At 35.5% G+C, this 19341-nt stretch overlaps 1 protein-coding gene across 2 annotated transcripts in view; it reads right to left on the bottom strand.

Moving 5' to 3' along the window:
- Nucleotides 1-17180: 17180 nt before the first annotated feature.
- Nucleotides 17181-19341, bottom strand: part of IGF1 (insulin like growth factor 1) — a 46775-nt gene continuing 44614 nt past the window's right edge. For both annotated transcript variants that reach the window (XM_054282109.1, XM_054282108.1), the window contains one exon: nt 17181-17321. In XM_054282109.1, coding sequence (XP_054138084.1) covers nt 17262-17321 — 60 coding nt within the window. In that variant the 3' untranslated portion in view covers nt 17181-17261. The remainder of the gene's footprint in view (nt 17322-19341) is intronic.

The following is a 19341-nucleotide window of genomic DNA, read 5'->3' as shown; positions in this document are numbered from 1 at the left end:
TTTCTGCCCTGGATGAACTCTTCTGCATCCTCTAGAACAATGAAATGAGGAGTTTGAAAGAAGTGTTTACTCTTCAAAATGCTGCTTTGCTAATACACAAAAGTCACACTTGATCTTCAAAACAAAAGATTTTTTACAAGGACAAGTTTAAATTCTTGATATATTTCATAGCAACTTTTCCAAGTATAAGTTGGCAGTCATCTGAAAACTGGGACTATAATTTCTTAGTTATAAATTTGATCTTCTTCAGATCTTGAATTTAAGGTGAGATGAATGGCCTTAAAATGAAAGAGGGTAGATTTAGATTTGATTTCAGGAAGAAGTTATTTCCTGTGAGGGTGGTGAGGCACTGGCACAGGTTGCCCAAAGAAGCTGAGGATATGCCCTGTCCTTGAAAGTGTTCAAGGCAACACTGGATGGGGCTTTGAGCATCCTGATATAATGGAAAATGTTCCTGCCTGTGGCAGGATGGTTGGGACTAAATGATTTTTAAGGACCCTTCCAAACCAAAGCATTTCATGATTCTGTGAATGTTTCTCTTCTATCAATGATGATATGCTTCCATTCTCTTACTGGTTTCTTCTTTATCCAGTGTGGAAACAGAGATGTCTTTACTAAGCCTTTAAAATAAGCAAAATCCTGGTCTTCTGAGCAGAGAGCACGACAAATAATTATGTGAATTTAATGTATTGAATTTTATATATTCAAAAACTGCTCAAATCTCATTTGATTAAGCATAAAAATCCTCTGTGAATGTCATTAGGAATATTAACGAATATTTACATTTTAATTGCCTCTGTTTGGTTTTGGTAAGTCATTTTTGAGCTGCCTGTTATTCTTTCCTCTTATATGAGTAAAGTTTTATTCTGCAGAGACTGAAGGAATTGTATTGACTATATGACTTCATTTAAGAATTCTCTTTTTTAGTTGAAGTTGAAAACTTATTCAGCTGGTAAATTCAAGTGTACTTGTTACAGCTTGCTTGTGTGAAGATCTTGCTTCCCTTATAATACAAGATTCCTAAATGTTACTGGCAAAATGGTGGTCAGAAGAGGGGTCTCTGTTAGCAATTCATAATGTATTGGTTTATTTTCTTGAACTATCTCAGGATTTTTTTCTCTTTTGAAGTTTTTGCCATTTTGACAGCATAATCTGTTTTGCAGCCCTACTGGCAAAGAAAGGGTTGAGAAACATGTAACCATTGCTGATTTCTTGTAATTCAATATCACTTGATTACTTTCATGATTTAAATTTGTGTTTTGATCCCATGTAGTCATAAATTTCTCAAGTGATTGTCAGAGACAAAATCCCTTTACCATTTCTCTTGATAGCTGAATTTCTATCAATGTTTTTTTCAGGAAACCAATGAGACTCTGTTTGGAAAGAAGAATAGTAAAAATAAACCTGTTATTGCTAGGTATATAATTCAGATTGCAGTTGAAACTAGTGCATGGTAAATGTTGCCAATGGTTGTAGAAAACTGTGTTTGTTTTAGTTTAAAGACCTGTTCAGAAGGACTCTAATATCTCAGGAAGGTACTAAGTAGTTTCAGTATGATTTCTAGGCCCATGTTAAAACAGCACCTTACTGTCCTTCACCTTTTGAATTTTCAGTCTGGTAGATTCCAACAGCTGAGACTTTCATACTTAACTTGTACAGCATCATAAGTGAGATAAATCTATTTTATATACATATATATGTACATATCTGACATGTTGATCTAACAATATGTTCAAATGAATGCAATAGCTTAATTTTTTTTGAAGTTACTCTGAAAAGCCTGGGCTGACTTTATGTAAGTGTTTTAGCATACAGATTAATTTTTTTGGCAAATAAAGAGTTTAAAACAGTGATTAGCAATGATTAAAGGCAAACCTAAAGACATAAGCAATAGATTTAAATTAGTGAATTGGCATTGTCCCATGATATATAAATATAGATAATCTCTTTGTAGATCTATATAAATATAGATAATCTCTTTGTAACTGGGTAAGGACATTGTATAAATGCTCCTCTAAGTGTTTGACAGCTGACACTCTTGGTGCCAGTTCCTTTCTCATCAGGTCTATCCTACACTTGATGCTCTGTTTTCTGACTCTAGAATAATAGAATGGCTGCAGCAAAGTATTTGGTTTTAACAGTGAGTATAAAACCAGTGCTGGAATTCTTGAGTGCTGCTCCTGATTTTGTTTTGAATTATCTGACTTTTAGCAAATTAGCTAGAATTCATTCTTTTGCTTTTGTTTGATGCAAAAAGAAGATAATTCTGCTTAATTTTCTTCTGAAAAACACTGTCATATGTTCCAGAAGCAAAAATAATTATTCCTCCATGATCTCATAACATAATTATCTGTGCTAGTTTCTGTTAACTTTTTTATTATGTTCAAATTATATGGCGTATCACCTTGATAATGTGTTCAGGCTTCAGTAATCTGAGGTACCACACAACAGATTTCTAAACTGACAGTATTAGAGGGGCTTTTGTCATAGATTATTATGTATTTACTATTATGTATTAGCTTTTACATTTTTGCATTTGTCCTTTCAGTTCCCTGAAACTTTTTAGGTTAAAATTTTGCAGATTTATTCTCTTCCTGAGAAGCATCTGTAGTTGTGTGAAGATTCGAAAATTTGGCAAATAACAGACATTTCTGGATAAGGGGGAAAGAATCCACTGTACTATAAATTATCATGGGTTCTTTTTAGCCAAATATTGAAAAAAATGTTTTAGAATAGAAGAGACATTCCAAATAAAAGTTGCATTTTTTTTGTTCCACTGTTTGCACTGATAGATTGGATAACCTTTTCAAATTGTATATTGCACATTAAGTCAGGTTTTTGTGCAGCTGGAGAATCTCTCATCTGCACAAGCATGTGCTGCATACATCTAATGATTCTTGCTTTCTCTAAAGCTTGAAAGAGTTTAAGAAACTGATATAACAAGTCAGGAAGAAATCACAAGATACTAGAAAAGCACTGTGTTGTCATGGATTAATTCTGTTTTTTTTTTAATCAAGGTCCCGTGGACAATTTACCTGTGTCTGACACTATTGTGCTGACTGATATTGGGAAGTCATCCTGTCTAATCCATAATAAAATAAAAACAGTGTGATTCATTTATCACATTTGGGAATGTAAGAGGTATAATGAAGGAGGTTTACAAAATATTCTTTGGAAATTTTCAGCTTTAAGTAAATAAGTTACTGTGTTTATTTGCTGCTGGGAAGCTTGAAGAAATAGAAAGCACTGCAAGGAGGAGACAAAGTTTCTTGCTCATGGCCTAGGTTTACTCTCACACAAGTAGGCATATAGTGTGAAAAATATTTTCTGAGAGATTCTCTGGATGGATAATTGTTGGAATGTGAGGAGGGATGGATAATTATTCGAATGTGAGGGATGGGGAAGAATGTTTAGCACTGATACTTTTTGTACCAAGAAACTTGTTTGCACAGAACACAACAGTTGAAAAAGGAGCAGAGAGTAAAGAGGAAAATGCTTCCAGTACTGATGGATGCTAAAGATAATGCCAGCAAGGATAGTTTTAGGACAGGATATATATTAATTGCCATTTTCTGAAGCAATAGTTTATCAAGATACTGGAAAGTTAGTTTCAGATGAAAATTCAATCACACATTTGCAGAATGTTCTTTTCTTACAGTTAGATCTTCCTCAGGAGGGGCAGGCACTGATCTCTTCTCTCTGGTGACAGGGCCTGAGGGAACTCCATGAAGTTGTGCCAGGGGAGGTTTAGGCTGGAAATCAGGAAAAGTGTATCGCCCAGAGGGTGGCTGGGCACTGGTACAGGCTCTCCAGGGAGGTCATTGGAGTTCAAAAAGGTTTTGGACAGTGCTGTCAAGCACATGATGTGATTCTTGGTGCTGTCCTGTGCAGGGCCAGGAGCTGCACTTTGATGACCCTTCCTATTCAGAATATTGTATGATTCTATATTGTATTAGCTTAATGTGATTATATACACACTTTCTAGGAAACTGACTCCAAAAAATGGTGGCGGCAACTCCTCAGTGAACAATGTTACCTGAAAAGTAAAGATCTGCTTGAATAAAGTAAACAGAAATGTGTACGGAAATTAAAAATTTTCATGGTGCTAGGAGCCACTGAGTAACCTTACTCTTTGAGAATGCTCCTTCAAAAATCAAAAATCAAAGAATAAATGCGTTGATTTGGATTTCTTTCTTTTTTTTTTTTTTTTTTAATCCGACAAAGGAATAGAAGAAGGTAAAGGAAAGGAGAAAAGTAAGATAGCATGAATGGAAACTAGCCAAACAAAATCTAGTCAAGGGAGCTTTACTCTGGCAGGGCGACAAGTTTGAGCTATATGAAATATAGGAAGCCTGAAGTTTATGAATTTTAATTTATCTGAAAGACATATAGTAATTGAAAATCCTTAAATGAAATACAGTTTAAATATACCACGTATTAAATATTGTTGAAGAATGTCAGTGAAGGAAGAAAAAAGGAGAGAAGTTGAAAAAGAATAAAACTCATTGCAAAGCCTTCTGTTGAAGTAGCAAGAGGCATATCATGAGTTCATAAAGGAAAAATATAATATATCTATATTAATAAACTCACAGGGGAAAATATTTCTGGAGGAAAAATTTTAATAATTGTATCAATATCACTTTCATTTTTGAGAAGGGTTTTTTTAAATGGACCTCTTTATGGTATATATTCATGTACTGATTAAAATAACTTACTGAATCTTGGCCCAAGTCTTGGATGGCATTTCATCCTGGTAATTCTGTTACTGCACTGGAGCTTAGAATAAGTAAGTTTAAAGAACCAGTCTGCTTCCTTTTAGAAAGGAAATGGAAATGCAGTAAGACTAAAAGAGAAATCATTCAAACCGGAGAATTTCTTTATTTAGTGCCCAGGAAAGTTCCAGTCTGTCTCAGAATAGGATGGTTAGAAAGAAGATTGACTTTATCCTCAAAATTACAGAAGTATTCAGAGCCAGACTTGCTGGACTCTGGCTTTCTACAGGGTATAAAAACATGAACTGTAAACTTGGAAAGCTTAAAAAGCCTAAAAAGGAGAACCTGGATGTCTCTTGCCCTGGTTACCTCTGAGGGCAGCAGAAGTGTCCATATTTGAATCTGAGATCTAAGTTTGTAAGGTGCTGGTGAAATTCCTTGACTCACTGGAGGCCTTGGATGCAGTTAGCATGCTGCAAGTTCAGCCTTAAATTATTTTGATTTTGGGATTCAAAACAGTATGGATGGTGAGATAGGTAGGGCAAAAAGTGAGATTAAGTATAGGAAATCATGTTTTAATATTAACTGGTGCAGTGGTTCTGGCTGACATGGCAGAGAATATTTAGTAATTGAATGAAGTTCAAAAGATGGATAAAAAAAGAGAAATGCTGTTTAAACAAAACACAAGCAGCAGGAAATATGTTTGATAGTAAGATTTATTTGCATAAAAGGCTACTTGAAGTGTTTTGTCTGAAGTCAATTGCTTATTTATTGATTGCTAAAAAACAACAGAATGTGCTTAAAGCAGTACAGGCTTGTTTTCAGCATGTTAAATTACCAAGAAATTTACTGACTGATTAGGCTCTAGAAGTTATGTGTGCAAAAAAATGTTTGAAGCTGGGAAGTACCAACAACGATAACAATATCCAGATGAAGATCTGCAGGAGAGGCAATGATACAAAGCATTATTTGGAAAGTAAGTGTTTGAAGAATGTGAAATGAAGAAAACTCTCCCCCTTGCACAGTATGAATACCAATTCTGGTGGGGATTCTGCAGGCAGGTAGTTTTAATAAAAACCATATGAATTCAAATACAGGTAAGAGACTGATTCTCTGTCGTTTGATTTAGAATAAAAATTCTAGATGTGACAGAAACTTAAAAATGTATCTGAAATAATAAAACCTAGACAAAAACTGGGAAAAAAAAAATTGGCAGCTTCTCTGTGGAAACAACTGGTTTTCCCTGCTCTATCTGCTTTTGAACCCAAAATATCTTCAAGTGATTGTAGTTATGTTGTGTGCCATAAGAGGCTGAGGGCATGCTTAAAGGTGTAGCACTGGGCACCCCAAAAATTCTGGCATTGTGGCTTTGCCTCCTCCCCCTGCAAATTTTAAGCTAATTGAGGTATGTGCAGAATCAATGGGAGATCTGATTTCATTCCATGTTTAGCCTGATGGCATTCAAACCTTTATCTCTCAGCATGCCCAAATCAGTAGACTTTACCAGCTTTTTTTGTTGCAAGGGCTGGGAAGACATCAGGTCACCATGTAGCAAGAATAGGAGGTATATGGAACAGAAGGAAAAAGAAAACAAAAAGAGTAAAAACATTACTAAGTGGAGAGGGCACATGCTGAGAAGCAAGTCCTGGAGAGCTTGGAGTCTGATACAAAGACAGTGCATTTTAATTGAAATGGTTGTTTTATTAAAGATTAAGTCCAAGCACTCCCCAAACAAACAAAACCAGCCCAGTGGTAATCTGAAAATCCAGCTTTAATCTTTGTTTTATCTCAGTTTGACTAACACTTCTCTTCCTGATCTGTTCAATTTCTTCTCAGTGTTTTGGTTGTCAAAATACAGAGATGACAAATGACTTCTTTGCAGAACTCCGGCAGAAAATCTATGTACGGCTGATGCATCGAACAACATGTGGGGAATGTTAATAGCTCTGCCACCCTCTCAGTTAGGAAAACACTGCTCAGAAGTAACTCCTTTTCACAGAGATGAGACATTGGCTTAAACCACCACTAATCCACTTCATATTTTTACTTGTTATATCTCCTGTACACACTTTTTAGATAGAAGTTGTAAGAGCCAAAATTTAGGCAATAATGTAAGAATGAAGGGTTTTTAAACCAAGTAAAGCTGTATGAAAATATAGGTAAAGGTACATCTAGCTTAATGAAGTTGTCCATGTATATAAAAAAAAAATCAGTCTAGTTCTCTCTAGTATTCAGTATAAACTTGCACTAATAAAATAAGACTGTCTTCCATGACATTATTAATTGCTGCTGTTGATAGTCCTAATTTTCACTAAGCTTCCATAAGTCTGGCTGGCCTTCATGTAGGAATGGTTTTCTAGACTTATTCTTTTTCTTTAGTTGTGATCCAAAACCTATTTCAAGTTAGGGCAATAAATAAGATGATTTCCAAGTCCATTTCCAGGTTTGGTTAATATGCAACAATTCTTAGATCAAAATACCTATAAATTTATTTTTCTGTGTCTGAGGAAGCACACAACTGAAGAAAGGGGCTGAACACAGAAGTTTTTATTTTTTCTGAACTGTTAGTAATTTGTTGTACATTTCTTCAATCTGTGTTCTTATTTTGCTTGTGTTAGCATAGCCTACCATCCAGTTGTAGATATCAACAATTGTAATCTTACAATTCGTGTAAGATTAAAAACCTGTAGTACAATGGAAGACATAGGATTAACAGCTTTAAAAAGCTGTGATTAAGATTAGAAAGAATGGATTTTTACACTTTTCCTTGGCTGTACTGCCAAACTCTCCATTGGATCTCTGTTGATTGAATCTTGTCATGAGAATGTAAAAATGAAAATGTGTTGAATATTGCTGAATAATTATTTTTAACCCCAAATCTCCCTAAATTGCTCAACTAGCAATAAGGATAAAAGTATGGGTTTAAGCATTATTGCCTGTAAATGTTTAAATAGAGAAAATTTTGTATGAAGGGTATCACTTCAGGGATTGTGCCCTTAGAGATTGTGCATTTGGAATCTGGAATGTCTACTATGACAGCAAGATTAAAACACAAGGAGTCAGAGTAAAGATAAAATGGGGTAAATCCAGTAAATTGTTTTGTCCTTTAGCCTAAATCAATATCTAGGGAAAAATACCAGAACAAGGCAACATGCAGTGAAAGTCCTACCCTCCACTGATTCACAATTTTGGGACTTCCCAGACCAGAGGCATTTTTTTGTCAGTTTTTGCCATGGTGAGGCTGTCCTCAAGCCTTCCAGCACCAGAGCTCACTGGCAGAGAGGAGCAGTTCCCATAAATAAAGTAGATGGAATTATGAAGCACTTCAGCCAAATGGAGATACACAAGTGTTTGGGAACACCTGGGATACATAGGAGGGTGCAAAGGGGGCTGCACTGTGGTGTTTTGAGGCTGTTCTCAATCATCTTGGAAAGATTAAGGAAAGTGTGTGAGTTTAGTGGCTGAAAAAGGCCAATAGTGCACCCATCTGAGAGGGCCATGAGCTGTGGACGTGCACATTGAAGGACAAGTTGACAACTGGGAATGGTCTGCCTAGATTTACCACCATCATGCCTGATCAGTCTGATTGCCTTAATATCACCTATAAACTGAGTTCTTACTGTCCACCCCTTCTCCTGCTCCTTTAGGGAAAGGTTGAACACTGAGGGTGCTGGAACAGATTGCATCAAGGTTTCACGTACGGTGCCACTCCACTATCAACTGGGCATTCCCGCTGATGTCCCTCCTCTGCTTTTTAATCAGCACTGTGCAGGTATGGAGAACTTGCCTCTCTTTGCATGGCAATTTAGGTTTTAAATAACTTTGGATGAGGGACCTAATTTACAAACATTTAGGAAATACCAGATCACTCTGTTTTTCCTTGACTAGGTTCTTTTTTTAAAAAAAGAACTCCCAATGGATTTCTGAAGCTTACCCCACAACAATCTTCTTTTTCTTACAAGATACCATATTTTTCATATAGTATTTATTCACCTACCCACAGATTCTGTTCTTGAGAACAGAAGTGATAGAGAGACAAGCCAGATACTGGCTACCACTTACTTCTGTTGTAGTGAGGAGCTTTTGAGAGACCTCTGTAAAGCAGAGTTCAATCATGTTCTTCTGTGCATGAACACAGTCAGCTCCTGGTCATTCACTTCTATCAATTTTATCTATAGATTCCATAATTTCATCTGCTGACACTTCCTTTCATCGAGGCCCTTGAGCCACTTTCCATGCCAGCTCTATTTTAGGATGAATGCAGCCTGATCACCCTGCTAAGGTATGTCCTGATTTTGGTGTATTCTGAGAAAATTGAAATGTATATGCCAGGGAAGAGGAAGGAAGAATGCAAATTGCTGCAAAATCTGAGTGGATGATGAATTTTCAACACATTTTTTATTAACCATAATCCTTTATTAGACCTCACAGAGGTGTAAACTATACATACAAATACATTAGAAAGATACCCTCTCAACAGTAATGCTTCACATTTTGGACCTGATACCAAGAGGGTTGCAAACATTTCAGTACATTCTACAAACCAAAGGGTGCATTAGCCTTTATGTATACAGAGTGACAAAGCCCTTTACTGAAATCAAAGTAGATAAAAGTGAAAATCAGTCAACTACCTCTTCCAACCTTTACCTACCATAAATGCATATAAAAGCCTTTAAAAGCATGAATACACTATTATTTATGGAGCAAAGTTTACTGTTCTAGACAGCTCATAGAGAGAGGGGAAGAGAATGGTCAAGATGGCATTACATGAACTGCAAGCTACCAAAACTTCTTGAATTTTTTTTATATTTGTACATATCAAGAGCTCCATTTTTTTTTTTTAATTTATTGGTTGTTACTAAAAAAGCTTATAAGTGCTAGATGGGGAGAATAGCGCAACAAAGACATTGTTGAGGTATTTGGGGGATTCTGCAACACAATGATGTTACATACACAGTATGAAATATTATTTGTCATCAAGTAGTGACATTGTATTATGAGTAAGCACGAGAAAATAAAAAAGAAAGAATAAATCCAGTTAGAACTTTAATAGATATTTAAATGGTTTCTAGTAAATGAACACTTAACACTTGTCACTGTTTGGTTATAATGACTTGAAATGTTAATAGTAGGATTATTCAGTAGTGAAATCAGAAACTCATGTATCCACATTCATGCTTTGCATCATGGAAACCCCAGTTTTAGTCAGGATACCAATTGAGGTCCAACACTGAAGAAAGAGAGGACAGTTACTCCTTATGGAAAGGCTGTCCTGAAATGCAAGTGCTACTAATCTCTTTGTTTAGCATTCTGGGTGGCTTTGCAGTAATTTGGGAGAAAAGAAAGCTTATATAGGATTTGATTATCAGCAGCAGGTGGTGCTGCTTCTTCTACTTTCATTTTGTTTCCTGGCATCCTTGGTCTTGATAAACATGTTTAATATTCAACCTCAAGACTCCAAGGATTAAGAAAATGTGAAACAGAACCATCACATTCTGACAAAAGCAATGAGAGGTGTCAGACTACAGGTGAAGCTGTTCAGAATATAATGAAGTACCAATCTCCTTTCAGTGGAGCCTTTTATGACTCATGTCTGATGAGACTTAGTTTAATCAGGCAACTATTATCTTTTTACACTTGTGAGAATTATCTTTTTCAACTTGCACAGGATTTCTATAGAATTCTGTTGGACTAATTCCTTAGAAATGGTAATACATGAAAAGATATGAGTGTATCACACGGTATATCATGTGCTCTCACTTGTATGTGCTGTATTATATTCAAACTTGTCTCTAAGTGGAGATAATGGAGAGAACCATAATTCTTATGCAGTATTTATATCAATTGCATTTGAAATTCTAGTTTAAAAAAATAGGATATAATTCATTGCTGTGCACAAAATAAGGACATTTTACCTCTTAATTGATAAAACTTTAGTCTGTTTTGGATCCTTTGTCTTTGATCATTGTTGAAGTGAGGATTTTTTCACACCATAAATCAGGTTAATGCCAGTCAACCAGGAAGAGTGGAACATTCATTTGATTTTTAAATTTATGAAGTTAAATATTTCACTACAAAATAGGAGTTTCATTTAATCAGTTGTTTATCTAGTTATCTGAATAAACCTTTTTCTTTAACATGAGTACATGAAGCATGATCCAATTTGTCAGCATAGAGTCCTTTTTTGTTCTGCAGGTATTTTGTTGCTGCATTAGAGGAATGAAATTATACTAATGAATGGAAAATACAATAAAATGAAATGCCTTTGATTTAGTTAAAAAATGGTGCAAAAAATTATCTCTCAGCTGTACTTGTTTTGTTTCTTAAGAGCTTCAATGAAGTGTGAATATATAGATATTTTAGGTGAGTGCATGTTTAATATTTGTAGGAAAGAATGTTTAGCAGCAGAAGTATCACACTGGTGCTTTTTATGACTTTTGTGAGCTAAGCTGGCAAAATAAAAAGCTACTGAAGAACACAGAGAAATCAAGAATTATTATAAATAATTTGGGGCATAAGGAATTTGCTAAGCCTTTTCCACTTCTGATATGGTTAAGATTGCTGTAGAGAGGGATGAATTATTCTTACAAAAACCATATAAATGGCAAAAATAATAGTTAAGGTGATGATAGAAATCATCATTCTGCTCTGTTTATATTACCTAGTATTCTTACTTCGAAGAGCTGCTTACGCTTAAAAATACACACTTAATAGAAGGTTTATGGAGAAAAATGAAATAGAAGATAAAATTTTAATACAGGTTTTTATAATATGGCCCTCAGAGTTAGTATTTTTTATCCATATCTAAACAGATAAATTTATTTGCCTGATGACAATGAAGAGGTGTCTTAGAGTTTAAATATCTGGTCATTTCTTTAGGTATGAAAAACAAAGACAGGACCTAAATTGTGACATCCATATTACACAATGCTCTTCTAAAATTAGATTCCAGTTGGATTACTGAATATAATCCATAAAATCTGAAGAGAAAAAAAGCAAGCATTTCAAATTTTACTTGACAGGAAAAAGAAAATCATAATATGCACGTGCACACACACATGCACATAGACATGCATACGCTGTAGCATTGTCTATATATACCCATATATATGCACATGTGTCTGTATATGTGTATATATACACAACAACACCTTTTATGCAGCTACTGTAACATTTTAATGTAACCATTAGGGAGGTCCTTCCTATTTTGGCCTCTGCCAGAATGGAATCTCATTACTGCATGACGTGGAATCAAATTTCTGGCATTCCCATAACACCCTTTATGAAAAAAAAAAAAGTCAAAGAAGATTTCTATATATCATATATATCAGATACTGTGTGTTTGGGCATTTATAGTCCAGTAAAATATTCCAGTGCTGTCACAAGCAACATGTTTAGTGTAGGAGTAGAATGGGTAACAACTTTGTGTTGAAATCTTTCTTTCCTTCTTTCAAGACAAATTTAGTCTGGTTGCTTTACTGAATGCCACTTCCACACATGAATTGGATAATTAGTAATCTCATTAAGAAAAATTCTTTATTTTATGCGGATTGTACCCAAGAGAAAAAAATATCACTCATCTCCTCCTCCTTATCCCTTGCCCCCAGAATCAAAACAAAGTGAATCAAAGTAAAACAACCCTCCCAAACAAACAGACAAACAATAAAATTATGTTGCAATAGTCTTTTAACTAAGTTTGCTGGGTGGAGCAGGAGGAAGGAAAAACATTGGTTTTGTTTAGAAGCTGGGTGTTTGGAAGACTAATTTCCACTGACCAGTAACCTAAAAAGAGGGACCAGTATAAGCAGACCCTCCCAAATAAATTATTACTATTCCTTTTCAGACTAAAAATAAAACATTTTAAATATATTGATTATACCTTCAACAGAACAACATAAGTATTCTATTTGGCCTATAGGATAATTTCAAAACAGAAAAATGAAATGTGAAATTTTGCACGTAAGGTTGTTCATAGTGACCACATAAAGTAATAAAAGAAAAATAATTCACAGACTGTTAGCCATATATTTCAACTTTTTCTCACAATTTGGAACTGATGAGAATTAAAAAAACCAACAATTTCCTGTTAAGAATAATTTTTTTCATTCCTTGTTAACTTCAGATGTGCTTGCATCTTTTGTGAGTTTTAAGAACATCAAGTTTTTGATTATGTGCCATGAGTAAGAAAGTAATTAGGTAAAACTGAAAACGTGTGCACAGTGAAAATCTCAATCATATCATGCCACTGACCAAGCCAAACTCTACACTGATTTCAGACTAGAGTGTGGCTTAAAAATCTCTGGTATGATATAGGACTTGCACAATCTGAAAAGCTTTCAGTCACATCAAGGCTTTCAGTTCCCTGACTTCTAACTCTTTTCTTCATCTGAATATCTCACTTGGAATAAGGATTCAGAATTTCATTTGAAGTCTATGAATTTTTGTGGCATTTTGACTCTTATTCCTGACCCACCTGCATCGACATAAGATTACTTTGCTGTTTTTTGAGTGACAAAAAGTTGAAAAGTTATGGCTAGTTTTATTTCTATTTTAATAACCATACCTATGTAATTTTCATACATTAAAAAAATATTTATGCTTTCTTTTATATTTTAGTCAAGTACTTTCTTAAACAAAACAATAGCACCACTTTGGCATTGTTGGCCAAATCAGTAACAGGTAAAGCAAATATGCAAATACACTTTTCTGATCTTGTCATATCATGCACTTGCTTGTTGAATGGAGAGCCAAGAAGACATAGGGCTTGGCCTGAAGTCTTCATTAATCAAATTTAACCATTGGTACTGAGAGAACAAGGAGCTCAGGGGCAGCTAGGTGCTCCTAGTTGTGTGTGGAATTGACTTTTGTAAAGAAAACTTACCACTAATTCACCCTTCAGTCTTACCAAAGGGATCAGCAGGGTAAGCTGCCTTGGGAAAAAAGGGGGCTATTTTCATGTGTCTACCAGGACTGGATGCACTAGCCCAGGCTTTGATTTCCTTGTCTCTCTTGGCTGAATGGTGCAAATAAGTTCATACAAGTCCTTCATGGAAGTGTGCATTTCTAACTACATTTTGAGCAGAATAAAGAATTTATTGATTTTTAAATTTAAACTCTTAATGACTAATTATGTTTACTATGTAGATGAGACTTAAATTTTGCTACCTTGATGAAAGAGAGATACTAACTGAAGTGGGTTTAGATCTGCAGTGCTTTTTGGACTGACTGAAAATAATGAGGCTTAATTCACTTTTTAAATTATGCATTTCAGTGGTATTCTGTGTAATAGTTGGAATTTTAGGTCTATTCTAGAAAGCAGAGATCTGTGATCTTTGTCATGTGAATTAAACAATAGGGAAAGATGAGAAATGTGCTTTTGTTTAGCATTTTGGTGATTTATGAGAATCAATAGCATCTGGTGGGAGCCCTGTTCCTAAATATCTGGAGTGCTTTTAAAAATCCAGCTGAACCTTTCAGTTTCTCTAATTAGAAGTTTTTCAAGGCAGACTGCTTTGTACATTTGGGAGGGAGATGCTTTAGCTAATGCTTCAACTTCTTTAAGTAGTGGGTTTATTGTGATTATTAAGCTAATGCTTTATCTTTCAAACTAACTGGTTTACCATGTGCTCCCTGCCTTATGACTGGAGATTTCTTATACAAAGTGCATTCCCCACCCATGCATTTCTCACCTCTGTGGGGCTGGAGCTACTTCACATTTTGTGATCTCATTTATTCTCTAGTGAAGCAAAGTGTTGCCTTTGAAGTTTGCAGCTATTCAGTATTTATTTTAGCTGCTTTCAAGAATTGCTCCAATTTGTTTAGGCAGTTGTCAAATTGTGATAAATATTGCTGTCTCCGAGTGACATTTTCTAATTATGGTTTTTCAACAGGAGAAATATGGTGGCATGAATGTGAGTGTGTGAATCCCAAGATAAGACCAAAAATTTGAATTAATTTGCAGGAATTAATGCAAAATGATGTATAGCTATTCAGTTAAAAGCACATCAGTAAAAAAGTTATCTACAAAGAAACTTGCTGCCACAGATATCTCAAATTGCTTTTTGCCCTCACACCTTTCTTCCCTCTTCCCCTTAGAACTTCAGAAGAGACAGGGGACAAAAAGGGTCATGGGGCTTGAACTGGAAATATATATTCTGTCTGTGACATCAAAATAATGGCTTGTTCTTAGATTTCATTGCAGAATTCCTATAGCCACTAAAGAAAGTCCTTCCCTCTCCATCCCCCCTGCCAAAAAAAGGCCTGTAGGAGCTGTGACAGGTATCAGAATTGCTAACACTGTTCATTGAATTGGTGGTAAATAATTTAGGTTAGTTTCCCTATCTGTTTCTCTTTACTTTCTTCCTTTTTCAACATAACTATCTCAGTCGGTGAGAGCTGTGACATATTTTTTTTATTCATTTGCTGTTCTACTTTTACATTGCTATGGCAGCTTATTGTGCATATAGACATCCATCTCACAGAAAGCAGAGGGTTTAAAGAGTTGTATAGGAATACATTGCACTTGTTAAAAATACAAACCACAAATTTTCTATGGGAATAGAAAAGGAACTACAATAATTTGTTAGACTTTTATGACCTTTCCTACTTCTTTCACAAGGGACTATTGAGGAGCTGTACATATGCAGTCTGGAGAGAACTTTCTCTTGTGTTTAAGTCAATAGTTATCCACTCCCTCTTTTGCTTTTAAAGCCCTTCCTTCTCCAGAAGGGATACTGCAGTAGAAAGTAGGGCAGATTTGAGCAGCTTTCAAAAGGAGATACTTCCTTTATGGATCTAATCTGCCACCTCCCTAACTGCTCCCTTCATATGCTGTTTTTGGAGCTGACCAAGAAATGCTTCATCCCTTGCCTGAGCCTACCACATGCAGCACGGTGAGGGGAAAAGTTGAATGGGACTGCATTGGGGTTCTTGGACAGGGTGGAACAGTGCCTTCCTCCTCCCTCCCTCTTCCTCTGCCTTCCCTTCTCTCACAGACAGGTTTGATGCTCACCTTGGGACACTGTTGGCTGCTTATCCCAAATTTACACTGGGCTGATTTACAGAAATACAGCAGAGGTGTTATTCAAGGAAGAACCTCTGCAAGGCCTGTCAAAGTTACACGGCAGGGATTATCTGGGCATCTCTGACTCCCACAAGAGCACATGAATGGCACTCGTGAGGGTGTAAGGATGCTATGGGTAATCTCTCCTCAAGGACTCATTCTACACTAGTAATCTGGTGATTACATTAGCTTTTCTGATTTACAGAGAGATGCAGCCCAACTCACAGTCAGGTAAGCCACATCTGGTTGTGGGAAGAATTAAAATGGAGGGGGGCTTGAGTACCCCTTTATGATTGAACAGAATGCTGATATTTCAGAAACATTTAGGCCCTGGTGGACTACTCTTTGAAGTCACGTGTTTTTCAAATTTTCTTCTTTGTGCCTACACATGAGTTTGTGTTCCACATAATCAGATGTCAAAATACCACCCTTCATGTATCTAAGAGGAAACAAGCATTTTCTTTTGGAGATGGTAAAGTTATTTTCATGTTGAAATCTGAAGCCATTTTAGTTGATTTAAGCTGAATATTTTTGCAAGTAATTTGTTATTTAATCTTTGGCTTGGTGTTTCCATATTTGCTTTTACCTATTACCGTTTTGGCCAGACCCTTTCATGTAACAAACTATAAAATAGCACCGTTGTACTATAAAACAGAGATTTTTTACATACTGTTTGATATATGTGTATTGTTGATATGCTAAATTTTACATACTGCATTATATGGAGGAAGAAAGAAGTTACCTATACTGTTACAAAATAATTACCTGGAAGAATCATTACTGGTTCGAGAGCCTATGTATGCTTGAACTGCTTTTAAAAATCTTTTGTCTCACAAATTGCAAAAAAAATTTGCAAGAGAAGGAAGAATAAAACTGTCTTAAAACAAATGCATCTATAACCCATATTTTGTTGAAATGCCAGAGATGGAATTAATGGATGTTTAAAACTGTATATGTTACCTTACTGCTGCTGTTACTGGGAATGTCAAACTGTGCAAATATGAAGGGGTAGACAAACAATGTTTTCAGACACTGTAAAACAAACAGCCTGTTGCTTGTTAAGAAGTGCAAATAAAAAAAACCACCACTTAGACAAGGCTGATGAATGACTCCACCAGCCAGTGTTCATAGGTTAATTTAGTGCAATTGGATCCATCAAAAGCCCAAAAATTTGTAGGCTTTTGAGGGGCACAGGACTTTAAGAGTTTTCGTGCAGGACATTTAAAACAGGTTAACAAACAGCAATATATCAACCACAGAATTTTTTTAGCTCTGGTCTGGTTAAAATGTTCTGTTCTCTAAAGACTTAATATTGGAATGTTTAGTTGCATTGTTCACTGGGAGAATGCCCATTGGTTGAAATTGCATCAAGCTTTTTAAAACAAAGGGGTTTTTTTAAGTCTTCCAATGTTTAACAAATAATTTATTTACAGCAAAGTATCCTGCAGATGGCACATTCATTCTTCATTCTTGTGGATGGCATGTTCTTACATTCTGTAGTTTCTGTTTCCTGTGTTCCCTCTACTTGTGTTCTTCAAATGCACTTCCTGAAAGTTTAGAAAGAAAAATTTATTACAGGTAGGTTTAAATACATTGTATGATCACAAAACTTATAACAGTAAGAAAACAGTTGTCCAGAGTGCTGGAACTGCTGGGTAATTGTGTTTTAATCAATAATTCAGTTATCTACAGAGAACTTAACTATGCAAAACTTCTGTACTTGAATTCCCCTGCTCTCCTAGACATAAACACTTTCACTGTTGTCATTCTTGATCTTGGCAGAGGAGACATCTGCTGCTGAAACCTGGATAGACTTTAGGGGTACAGCAGGTACCAAAGATTCCCTTTCTTTCCCAAAGATAATTGCAAAAGGAGGGATGTAGGTCAGGGAACTTTTGAGTTGTAACTTGCAGAATTTATGGAATCTCTTGGGCTTTGGTACCAGGTATTTTCAAAATTGCTCTGCTAACTGCATATTGCACAGATGGCATAATAGATTTGTTGGATAAGACCTTGAGGAGGAAAAAAAATGGTGGGTTTGCTGCAGAAGCTGCAGCCATATTATTTGTATTTTCAAAACAGACAAGGGTGATGTGCCAGGCAAATAAAGAGAGCTTTGGAGTGAATAATGCCCTCAGTTCTCTGTCATTCCACACACAGGCCAGCAGCAGCAGCGATGGGGGTGGTACATACATTTCAATTTGATTTCCTTGTTTGCCACTCTAGTAAATATTAATCAGGCCCAAGACTGTATATTCTGTATCAGACCAAGGCTGGAATTTTTGAGTGACTCTCCATATTTATAATACTCATCACAAGTCAAATCCTTAGTTCAGTGAAGTTATGGGGTTTTTTTCCTAAGAAAAGCAAAAAACCAAAATCTCTGTAAAAGGTGAAGCCATGTGTATGCAGCTCTACTGCTGCATTAGCTGTTATTTAAGCCCTAAAAATAGTGAGCCTCTAAAATTTAAAGTAATAACATTTTTTTGGTGGGGGTTTTTAGTAATTTCCCTTAAAAACTCTATTCTACTTATAACCTTTCCATTTCCCTTCAGTATCTATTAAAAATAAAATCAGAAATTAAATTAAAAATAAAGCAAATCAGAAACTTCCAAAGGGTTACAAAACTTGAACTCATAGAGAGCTTATAATTTTCATTGGATTTGTATTGGCATCTGATGGATATGAGAGGAATTATTATTTTTAGTATGCAAAACAAAAATTAGGCAGAACTAGTAATTGTTAACTTAATTATACAACCACCAAGTATTAAACATTGAGCCAAACTAGGATTTATCAACACTGACAAGCCAAAGTTGTTAACAGCAAAATAGTCATAATGAAGAAATGTTTTTGTTAGGAATATGCCATTATATACTATATTAATCATCTAGGCACTATTTCTGTGAACAGTTCAGAAGGATGCTGGCTTGTCTTCATCCAGTTTTGCTAATATTGCTGTAGAATAGCATCAATCAAATACAGAATCAGAAATGTCAACAGAATTCTGCTTATCCTTAAATTAGAATATATTTTTCTTTTCATTGCCTGTTTCTCTTCCAGCTTTTCCAAAATGACCTTTGTTGCCTTCACTTTTTCCTAAGTTATACATTAGTTTTCATCCTGAAAACTCATTCTGGGTGAACCCTTAAATTTTCAGTGATTAAAATCATCATTGCAGCATTTCACAGGAGTCTGCCAACACTAGGGATCCTGACTTATTCTACAAGTGCTTATATTGGTTACGAAAACAGGAATTTCTTTACTCATATGCCCAGGGGTTTTTTTCTACACAGCAACAAAACAAAATATTCTCCTCAGTGCTGACCCTAGGTGCTCCTCCTTGAAGAGAGTTTACCAGCATATAGGAAAAGCTCTATGCTTCATTTTATTTGCCAAAAGTCATATATTCTTTAAGATTACAAATTTGATTTATAGAATAGACAGTGAGAGCCTTAAAATGAAACAAAATTCATTTTTCATTGCAGTGACTTTCAAAGTCTATTTGGATTGAAAATTAACTGTATGTTTCCAAAATGAAAATATAAATTCTCTCTGCTACTGTTG

The sequence above is a fragment of the Melozone crissalis genome, unplaced genomic scaffold (assembly GCF_028551555.1).
Source record: "Melozone crissalis strain CALT ecotype California unplaced genomic scaffold, PUWL_Pcris_2 ptg000033l_1, whole genome shotgun sequence".
In the NCBI taxonomy this organism is placed as follows: domain Eukaryota; kingdom Metazoa; phylum Chordata; class Aves; order Passeriformes; family Passerellidae; genus Melozone; species Melozone crissalis.
The sequence above is the reverse complement of the archived record's forward strand: the minus strand, read 5'-3'. Positions and strand labels throughout refer to the sequence as shown.